The sequence below is a fragment of the Lycium barbarum genome, chromosome 11, assembly GCF_019175385.1.
Source record: "Lycium barbarum isolate Lr01 chromosome 11, ASM1917538v2, whole genome shotgun sequence".
Lineage (NCBI taxonomy): Eukaryota > Viridiplantae > Streptophyta > Magnoliopsida > Solanales > Solanaceae > Lycium > Lycium barbarum.
Genome location: NC_083347.1, coordinates 12,523,703 through 12,534,649, shown reverse-complemented (window position 1 = coordinate 12,534,649; position 10,947 = coordinate 12,523,703). Strand labels below are relative to the sequence as shown.

Genomic DNA, 10,947 nt, shown 5'->3' with positions numbered 1-10,947 from the left:
AATGTTTCTACTCCCTAATCATTTATGGTTGTGAATTGATGAATTCTTGGGAGAATAATAATTGGGTTTGATGAAGAGAATTATATGAACTATGCTAGAGTTGTTGGATTGTTGACTTGGGATTGTTGTATTCATATGGTTGATGAAGAATGATGTTAATTACATCTAATTGAGATTGTAGAATTAGCTAGAAGTAATAGAATGGGGATTGGGTGAAGAAAACACCATTAATGAGGGTTATAGAGCTTCATGCTCACTAAGTGTTTGATAAAATGCTTAGATGAACAAAACATGGATATTGTTGCTAATATAGAATTCCTATGGCTTGTATTGCTATAGATTGAAGTTGAAGGGATTGAAGGACATTATGATACGCTCAAAAGCGGGAAGTTAAGGTATGTAGAACTTCCATCCACATGTGGGAATCTCTACGTTCTTCCCCATGATCCGTTTAGAAAAAAAAAAGCTATGAAGTTCAAATCCTAGGGCATTAAACCCAACATGTTGGTAGCCCATAATTATGTATGTATGTACATGAATTTTGTATCTATGTTCGTTATTGAACTCCTAATCTTCCATTACGGATATTAGGAATCCTAGCTCAATCCATGAATCATGAATTCTTCCTCATGTGTTCTCATTATGTTCATATGAAACTGTATGATTTTATTTTGCAAGTTAAAAGCATGTTTTCAAGTCAATTACAAATATATGATTTTGAACTATTGTATTACCCATAAATCAAGAACATGTTTACAAGTTATTTCGTGAAATCATGATTACAAGACAAGTACCAGTTAATTCACGAAAGTCATGGGCTTCTTAGCCAACTATATTATTTTCATGTTCGGGAGTTGTATTAATACCGAGAAGGCTCAGATAGCCTGAAACTACGTATGCCAACGTAGGATAAGGATCGCTCCGCCCAGATAGGACGATTCCTTCATATTTTCCCCATTGAGGGATTTGGATCCATTTATGTCAGATTCATGTCTCGTGCCCCGGCAAGGTACGAGATAGCTTAGCTGATCGGGCAGAGATCAGACTCCACGTTTCTCCCCGTGGTGGATCATGTCGGTATTACAGATTATCTCATGCTTACAGTACTCATGTTTATATTCAGTTCCAGTACTCAGTTTCAGTTTCAATTTCATGTTTATGTACTCATGCTCATGCTCATGTTCATGTCCAAGTTTTCAGTTAGCAGTTCTTATCATGTTATTCCATGTCCCGTGTTGTTTCTTCCGGTTTCTTTACATACCAGTACATTCAATGTGCTGACGTCCCCTTTTTATTGCCCGGGGGCCTGTATTTCACGATGCAGGTACGGATTTACAGGACGACGCTTCTAATCATTAGGATTTGCTCGTACCAGCTTATTGGTGAGCCCCATCTCATTCGGGGTTTAGACATTGTATTTCTCTATTTAGTTTTGCATCTAAAGGTATGCTGGGGGCCTTGTCCCAGTAAGTATGTTTTCCAGTCAGACTCATGATAGAGGTTTCATAGACTAGACAAGTCAGTTATGTCATGTCAGACATTTGGAGTCGTATAGCCATTTTGGCTCACTCATGTTTAAACAAGTATTTTATTAAGTATTATGACTTACCATGTTTTATAAAGGCTCATCATGCATTCACGTTATATTCCGCTTATGTTATGTATCATGATGATTCAGCAAGCCATGTGGTTCGCTCGGTCACATGCAGTCAGGCACCGAGTGCCGTGTTACGTCCAGGCCATGGTTCGGGGCGTGACATGTACTCATGCTCATGCTCATGTCCAAGTTTTCATTTTCAGTTCTTATCATGTTATTCTATGTCCCATGTTGTTTCTTTCGGTTGCTTTACATACCAGTACATTCAATGTGCTGACGTCCCCTTTTATTGCCCGGGAGCCTGCATTTCACAATGATATACAGGACGACACATCTGCTTAGTAGGACAGCATTCGTATCAGCTTATTGGTGAGCCCCATCTCATTCGGGGTTTAGTTAACTTTGTTTATGATTAGTTATGCATCTAAGGTATGCTGGGGGCCTTGTCCCAGTAAGTATGTTTTCCAGTCAGATTCATGATAGAGGTTTCATAGACTAGACAAGTCAGTTATGTCATGTCAGACATTCGGAGTCGTATAGCCATTTTGGCTCATTCATGTTATTTCCGCATTCATGTTTAAACAAGTATTTTATTAAGTATTATGACTTTCTACATTTTATAAAGGCTCATCATGCATTCACATTATATTTCCGCTCATGTATGCCTCATGATAGTTCAGCAAGCCATGTGGTTCGCTCGGTCACATGCAGTCAGGCACCGAGTGCCGTGTTACGTCCAGGCCATGGTTCGGGGCGTGACATTTATGGTACATTTGTTCCACATCACCATGAGGTTACTCATTATTTGGTAATGTCAATGGCTAGAAGGAAAAATGATGAACTGTTTTGGACAGTTAGTAATGGGCTATTGTTGTCAGTTGATTATGCAAATGAAAAGATTAAGAATCCTTTGTGACTCTACATATACCATTTACCTGTGTCGCAATTCACTTTATGTTGATTCTTATAAAGAGAGCCTGGTTTTACCTGTGTCACAATTCACTTTATGTTGATTCTTATAAAGAGAGCCTTGTTTTACTTGATAAATGGAGAAATTATTGTGCTGAAAATGTGTGAAGAGTCATTTGATTCACTGAGGAGAGAGCCCAAAGGTGATAGAAAGAAGTTGTTAAAGCCAAATGCCAAAAGAAGACTACGGATTGCATCTCTCTTGCACGTCAGCAGATTGTTGTATGTTTCAAAAATGAAAGGAAGATGGTCGCAGACAAAAGAAAGGAAGAAAAGGCAAGTCAAAAGACATTCATCGTCTATTTATTGCCATTAGCTATGTTTTAGTCTATGTTGCACGGACTCTTCAAAAATATCGGACACGCATGGGATGAGTTAGTAAGTGCATGGCAAGTTTTGATACACTAGAGTACTGAATTATTTGATTTAAAGATAAGCTAAGCTGTAAGTCTAATTATCTTAACTACTTTCTAGGTGGATGTATTGGGTTCATGATATTTCTAACCCTTGTGTGAATTGATATCGTCATCTATCTTGAAACATGGTGAGAAACTAACTTACCACTGCTAGCCAAATTTGTCGGTAGTAGGATGCTTAGCGGTAATACCGAAAACCACTTCTAAGCCTTGTGTGATATTTTCATCTATCTTGAAATATGGTGAAAAAACTTACTGCCTCTAGTCAAATTTGTTAGTAGTAGGACACTGGTAATACTGAAAACCATTTATATAAACAGAATTAGTGTTCTTTATCATATGCCTTGTAAGAGGATTTCTTAATGTGTATTTTGTTGATCTTACCACAGGGTGTGATTGGCTAATGCATGTTGGTTCCTCCATCTTCCTATTCTCTTCTACGTCTTCCTATTAGGAGATTAGATTTCGTCTTAGCTGAAGATTTCAATAGCTAGTTGCCATCATGCATTTGTATTTCGAGTTTCTCTGATGCACTAGAAAGTTTATGCATCCACTATTTGCTGAAATATTTTTGCTTATAGAAAGGAAATTGTTTGGGTTTCTGCTGGTAGCTCCCGTAGTGTTGTTCTAATATTGCTCGTTCTGCAAGAGAACACTACAACGAGTCAAATTAATGTGATGACTAGCTTATAGTTGCACTTTCAGGAAAAAACAATGGTCATACTTCAGTCTAATACAGAATCAACATGATTGCAATGAAGCTGTGTACCTTTGTGCTGAATTATAGGAGTAGAATCGATACTAGTTATTCTCTGCAACTTCTTTTATTACTTGTTTGCAACTAAGATACGACTTAAGAGTCCATGCTTTAAGTCCGTTCTTTGAATCAACATGTATATCAGTACTTGCTCATTCTGCAAGAACACACTACAAACAGTGAAATGAATGCTATGATTAGCTTATAAGTGTAGTTGACACAGGTTAATGTTAGTCTGTAGTTGACACAGGTTAATGTTAGTCACACTTTTAGTCCAACACTGAATCAACATGTATACGATGAAGCTTGCACCTTTGTGCAAAATAGTAGTAGTAGAATCAAATACTATTTCCCTACAACTGCTTGTATGCTTAGGCTGCAATTGACATTCGACTCTGCAAGTTGAAGGTACAACTTTGCAAGCCACTACCAACTTCTGTTTAAGCTTCATTTCTCAGTTGGTATCAGATATTTGGGAGATGATGTTGCCCATTTAGCTCACTTGAAAAGTTTGGTTTCCTGTAGTCTTATTTGTGCTATAAGGACGAATGGTGAACTTTTTGTGGCGGGCGGACTCTGGATTCTTGGTCTAATAGGGCCATACAGCTGAATAGATTAAGAATCTGGCATTCATGAAGCTTTAAAGAAGAAATGAGCTTTAACTTGATCTTATTCACAAGAAACTAAAGGAAACAAGATTATCAATCAAATTGCACATGTTCATTTTTGACCGAAGTAAGTTATTATTTAAATCAATTTACCAAAATAATACATTTTTTTGAAAATTTACAGAACTAGAATAAATGTATTCCGCAGTAACGTATTAGGCATTATTTTATCCTTAATACGTAACTTAGAGTAACGACTCTAAGAATCCCTGCACGGACAACTTTTGTACGAAATTTAACATTGATTTATTTTAAAGTCGTAATCCAGAATTATGACTTCAGGCTAAAAAGTAACTGAGCGAGTTTAATCATTTGGTTTCAAAAGAATGACATAGATCACTTTTGCTATAGCTATTTTAATTGCAAACCAATCAGCAAAACGAGCTGTGCATTTGATGATGAGTTCATAAGCCTAAATTTTAAATCATAGCTTCGGCTATGTTTAGAACATATTATGTATATGGTGTTTGGGAGTGTTCCTTTATTTGGAAAGTTTATACACTTTAGAAAAAATTTACAATGAATTTGGTCTTAATTATAGATATTTAAGAAACTTTGTCCAATCGGTTATAGCTGTAGACAAAAAGCTCAAGTATTTTCACAAGAATTTTTATTGATTTTATACGTATGACATCTCGCTGATATACGTCACAGAAAGCTGCATGTACATTAGCAGTACATATTTTATCATTCAATTGAAATTCACTTTAAAATGGTGATGACAATTGATATGTCAGATGTAAGCCCATGAAACACATCTAATATGTACTAATGTCTAATGAACATTATAATGTGGGTCTTTTAAGATTCAATCCGATTCAATTTATGTATTTTCTTTAAATTCAATTTTTTTATTTAATATTATTTCTTTATTTTGACGTTTAAAGTTATATAAGAAATATTATAGGAGTAATATATTTATTAAAATCACAAAATTTATAAGTTTTTTTTTTATTTTCTTAAAATTCGTATCTAATTAAATTAATACAAATAAAATGAAATATGATGTATTTATCTTTTTTTTTTTATATATAACTTTTTAGCCTGCATTGCCATAAGTTCACTGGATGACAATGATCTATCTCATTCTTTTGAAATCAAAATATTAAACTCAGCTCATTGGATCACTGTAGAAACGTTACTGTCAGTCACGTTTTAGCTTGAAGTCGTAATTCTAGGTTACGACTTTAAAATCAATCATTGTCAGATTCCGTACAAAAGTTTTTCGTGCATGTATTCTTAGAGTCGTTATTCTCAGTTACGTATTAAGAGTAAACCGTTTCTCACAAGTACGATTAAGGGTAAGTCGTTTCTCAACCACTGTTTTTTTTCCATTAGATTTTTGAATAAAATAATGCCTAATACGTTACAGCGAAATACATTTATTTTAGTTTTGTAATTTTTCCAAAAATATAATATTATTTTAGTGAATTGATTTAAATAATGACTTACTTCGATCAAAAATCCTAACTAATGAACTATAGCCTTCTCGTGGTTCGTGTTAGGAAATAAACTAGTGAATTCAATTTTCAATGTGGCGTCACCAAACCAAACATTAAGCCAAAACGAAAATTGAAGATCTTTATAGGCCCTTTTCATCCTTAAATTGTAAGTGGTGGTGTTAAGATTCACTTTGGTAAATACAACAGATAGTTATAAAAAAATTAAATGTAAGTGAGCATAAAAGATCTTACTTCTAGCCTGTTTGACTAACCTTTTGAAAAATGAAAAGTGCATAATTTTTCTTAGAAAATTAATGTGCTTGGTCAAGGGTTTTTTTTTTTTTTTGAAGATAAGTTTTGTTTTATTAGTGATATAAAAGTTGTTTTTCAGCTGAAACAAGTAGCTTTCCTAAACACAATTTTAAAAGTTTGACCAAGCACAATTCGTCATGTTAATAAATACTCCCTCCATTACAATTTATATGAACCCATTTGACTGGACACGACATTTAAAAAAGAGGGAAGACTTTTGAAACTTGTGGTTCAAAATAAGCCTTGAAAATTTGTGTGGCTGTAAATCATTCATAAAGTGAATTTGTTTTCAAATTAGGAAAGATGTCATTCATTTTGACACGGACTAAAAAGGAAATAGGTTCAAACAAATTGAAACAGAGGGAGTATATATTTTTTAATTAGTTATTCAAACAAAAATTGTTACTCTTAAAAGAATTTACCGAAATACAGTATATTTATGACAACAAATTATCCGAACAGGAAAATTACTACATTGGACTTGGAAAAAATTTAGGGATTAAGGCGGGAAGTAAATCGAAACAAAAAACATCAGTGAAGTGGTTTTGTTTTAGTATTTTCCCGAGGGTACCACATTGGACATCGAAGAGGTTTTGATGTGTTAAACCGGAAACTTAATTGAACCAAAATCAGAGTGAACAGTCACAACTCACAGATCTGCTAGAAATGTCTGATTATTTGCCACAAGAATTGATGATTGACATCTTCACAAGACTACCCGTCAAGTCAATCCTTCGATGCACAAGTTTGTGCAAGACATGGTACTCTCTTCTTACTAGCCCTGTTTTTATCTCCATGCATCTCAACCGAAAACAGGATGAGCACATCCTAATTCAATATTACTCTAGAAACCCAGATGAAGAAGTATATGGTTTATTCTGTGACGACGAGAATTTGAATCAGTATGCCCAGTTTGATTTGCCATTTAAGCGGACTAGCCGTTACTTTAATATTGTGGGTAGTTGTAACGGTCTTTTGTGCCTTGCAGACGGTCACAACTGTTACCGGAAACATTTTTATCTTTGGAACCCATGCATCAGAAAGTCTGTAAAACTCCCAACACCAATTTATACATTTAAGACACACGGTACCTGTGATCATACACAGGGGTTTGGATTTGATCATGTTACTAATGACTACAAGGTGGTAAGAATAGTACAAACTACTTATTGTCTACTGCCACCTAATGTTGAGCTTTATAAGCTAAGCACTGGTGTTTGGAAAGACATTAGTCATGGCGCTCTGTCTTGTCAAATCTTTAGTAGTACGCCGCATTATATGAATGGAGCTTCCCATTGGATTGCTTTCAAGTGTGGAGACGAACCAACTCGGAGTATGATTGTTTTGTTTGACATGCATGATGAGACATTCTCGGAGATGATGTTGCCAAGTAACTTAACTAGTAAGGTAGGACAATGTGATGATATGTTTCTTTCCATGTTAGACGAATCACTTTGTTTGGTTGATAATAACTATAATGAAAGTAAACCTGTTGACATTTGGATCATGAGAGATTATGGTGCACCAGAATCATGGGTGAAACAGTTCAGCATCAGTTCTCTTACCCTTAAACGAAATGTTACTCTTCATGGTGACATTTCCGGAACAGCTTTTAATGGAAGGTCTGTTTCAGATGAGCTTGAGGTTACTCATGACCTGGTGAAGCCAATGGCTATAAGGAAAAATGGTGAAATCGTATGTAAGACGAACCGTAGATTATTGGTTTCAGGTGATCATGTAGTCGGAAAGCTTAAATATATTGGCATTGATAACTCTACAAATGGTTGGTGTCACAATCCACTTTATCTTAATTATTACAAAGAGAGCCTTGTTTTACCTGATAAATGGACAAATAATTGTGTTGGAGATGCTTGTGAGGAGTCATCCGATTTATGTAAGAGAGAGCGCAAAGATGGGAGAAGAAAGCTCTTAAGGGGAAAAACTAAAAATAGAATGCGGATTGCATCTCTCTTGCACATGAGTGGATTGCTTTACGTGTCAAAAATGAAAAAAAAAATGGCTGCAGGAGAAGAAAAGGAAGAACATGCAAGTCAAAAGACCTCCGTTGTCCAATTAACTATGTTGCACTTGATCCATTGCCCGTGGTGATGTTTTAACTTTTGGAAAATGCATGACAAAGTTAATAGTGGAGTTGATTACTAGAGTTTTGCATATTCTATATATGAAACAGTCACAAACTTACAAAAGTTTATTTGTGCATATTATTCTTGAAGTCCTTTATCCCAGTAAGTTTTTGATTGAAGTTAGTTCACTAAAGTTTAGGTGCTGATCCCTTAGACATATGACAACTTATTTTTGCTTAAAATCTTCTCAATTTCATGGAAACATTACATTGTATTGCAGGGATCTGGCTGACACTGTAGACCTCCTTTAATGTATTGGAAAAGTTTCCATGTGTCAGAACTCAGAAGTGTATGGCAATTGGAAACTTTTGATACTCTAGGGTACTGAAATTCTTGCTGTAAATCTTATTGTGTTAACTACTTTCTAGGTACATCTTTTGTGCATGATACTTCTAAAGTTTGTTTGATCTTTCCATCTATCTAGGATTATGGTTAAAAAATTGACTTACTGCTTCTAGCCTCTACCCTCCCGATACCCTACTTTGTGGGATTTCATTGGGTATATTGTTGTTGTTGTTGTTGTTGTTGTTGTACTGCTTCTAGGAAAATGTCGACACATTGGTGGTAATGCCAAAAATCACTTTCACGAACAGAAATTAGTTTCTTTAGCCTTGGTGAGTTTTCGTTCCGTTATAATTTGTTGATCTTATAGCAGGGAATGATTGGGTAGTGCTTTTCTATTTCCTTCAGACTCAGCACCTTGGGTTTCTTTAATATACTAGAAAGCTTTTGCACCTCTATTTGCTGAAACATTTTGATTTTATTAGAGGATATCTGTCGAGTTTCTTTCGTTGGTAGCTCCCGTAGCATAGCTGTTATTATTATTATTATTATTATTATTATTGTTGTTATTTTTATCAGCAAGTTAAGATTTCGTTAAAATAGCAAAAGGCCAGTACTATGTTGGTGCAGGATTTACAGTAGTCATCCCCTCCTTTACAGTGTGTCCTGTTATAAAACAGGTCTGTGAGTTCTACCACACTATCATCATCATTTACAAAAAGAAAAAATTGAAAGAGGAAGAAACATTTACCAGTTGGCTAAAAAGTGAAACAGATCCAATAATTGCCTAGTCGTTGTACAAGGGTCCATGCCAATTTTTATGCTTTAGGGTACTAAATGCTCGGATTAAGATTGCTGGCTGTAAGTCTAATGTATTAGCTACTTTTCAGGTAACTGTTTTCAGGTTCATGGTACTCCCAAACCTTGTAGCATTTGCAATATTCTTGGATTGTGGTTTGCAAAAACACTGCTACTGTTTCTAGCCAAATTTCTCGGTAGTAATTCTAAGACTAACTTTTTTAAACCAAATTAGTTTTCATGATCATATGCCTTGTCAGGATATCGTTCTATTTTGTTGTTCTTACAACAGGGTATTATTGGCTTATCGTCCCTGGCTCCTTCATCTCCCTATTCTCTTGTGAGTCTTGTTGGTAGGAGTTTAGTCTCTGTCTTAGCTGAAAATTTCAATTCTAGTTGCCATTATCATGCAGTTGCGCTAGGGGGTTCTTTGATGTACTAGCTAGAAAGTTCATGCAACCACTTTTTGCTGAAGTCTTTTTGCTTAAAGGAAACTTTTTGTCTTTGTCTGGTACTTCCTCCTTTAGCATTATTTAATTTTGCTCATTCTGCAAGAAATATACTACTTACAAAACAATAATATGTATACTTGACTAGCTTATAATTGTCACGGACACATGTATACAACGGTCATACTTTAGTCCAATACAGATGCACCCGTATTGCTCAGTGAGGTATACTGTCCAATGGCTTTTAGGTAGCAAATGGTGACACTGGTGTAATCACCAAGTTAAGCGAGAAGGTAATGATATAGAGATCTTTCCTCTTTCTTTTCTTCTTTTAAAAGTCAAATACTATACCATTAATTCCGTATCAGCATGTGTTCAAGAACTTGGTGGAATTCTCAAGTTTAGGTGAATAACCTGCCCTCCCCATACACTCAAAAGAGAGCTAAAAGTTTCTGAAAAACGGTAACTATAATCCAGTTAAGTCAATTAATAGGATGATGGAGGCCTTGAAGGTTAGAGCCAGGAAAACATCATGGGGCATTTGCCCATAAGCAAAACATTAGCGGGTGTATATAGGCATAGAAGTAGAAGATGGATCAGCTAAACTACCAGAACTTCAGTATTAACTCCTGTAGTTTGGGTAATCTTGTTTGCAACCCTTGACTTACATTATTCTCCTTCACTAATGGTAAGCTTTCAAAAGTTGCATGTACCACCTACTACCGAAAACCATTTATATGAAAAGAATTTAGTTTTATTAAAGTTTTGTCAGAGAATTTCTTCTTTGTATTTTGTTGATCTTATCTCAGGGTGTGATTGGCTAATGCTTGCTGGTTCCTTCATCTTCCTATTCTCTTCTACATCTTCCCAGTAGAAGTTTAGCTTTCGTCTTGGCTGAAGAATTCAATTCTAGTTGCCATTAACATGCATTTGTATTCCGGGTTTCTCTGATGCACTACAAAGTTCATGCAATTAGTACTACAACAACAACAACAACATGCCCAGTGAGTCCCACAATGTGGGGTCTGGGGAGGGTAGATTGTATGCAGACCTTACCCCTACCTTAGGTAGGGAGGCCGTTTCCGGAAGACCCTCGGCTCAAGAAAAAGCATA

The 10,947-nt window shown here is 35.6% G+C and overlaps 1 protein-coding gene across 1 annotated transcript; it reads left to right on the top strand.

The window, feature by feature from the left end:
- Positions 1-6,652: 6,652 nt before the first annotated feature.
- Positions 6,653-8,821, top strand: LOC132617269 (F-box protein At3g07870-like). The gene is made up of 2 exons (XM_060332237.1): positions 6,653-8,407; positions 8,526-8,821. The coding sequence occupies exon 1, from the start codon at positions 6,828-6,830 to the stop codon at positions 8,268-8,270; it is 1,443 nt and encodes a 480-aa protein (XP_060188220.1). The 5' UTR covers positions 6,653-6,827; the 3' UTR covers positions 8,271-8,407; positions 8,526-8,821.
- The last annotated feature ends 2,126 nt before the right edge of the window (positions 8,822-10,947 follow it).

Coding starts and splice junctions, on each gene's coding strand:
- LOC132617269 (XM_060332237.1), top strand. CDS start 6,828: ATGTCTGATTATTTGCCACAAGAATTGATGATTGACATCTTCACAAGA.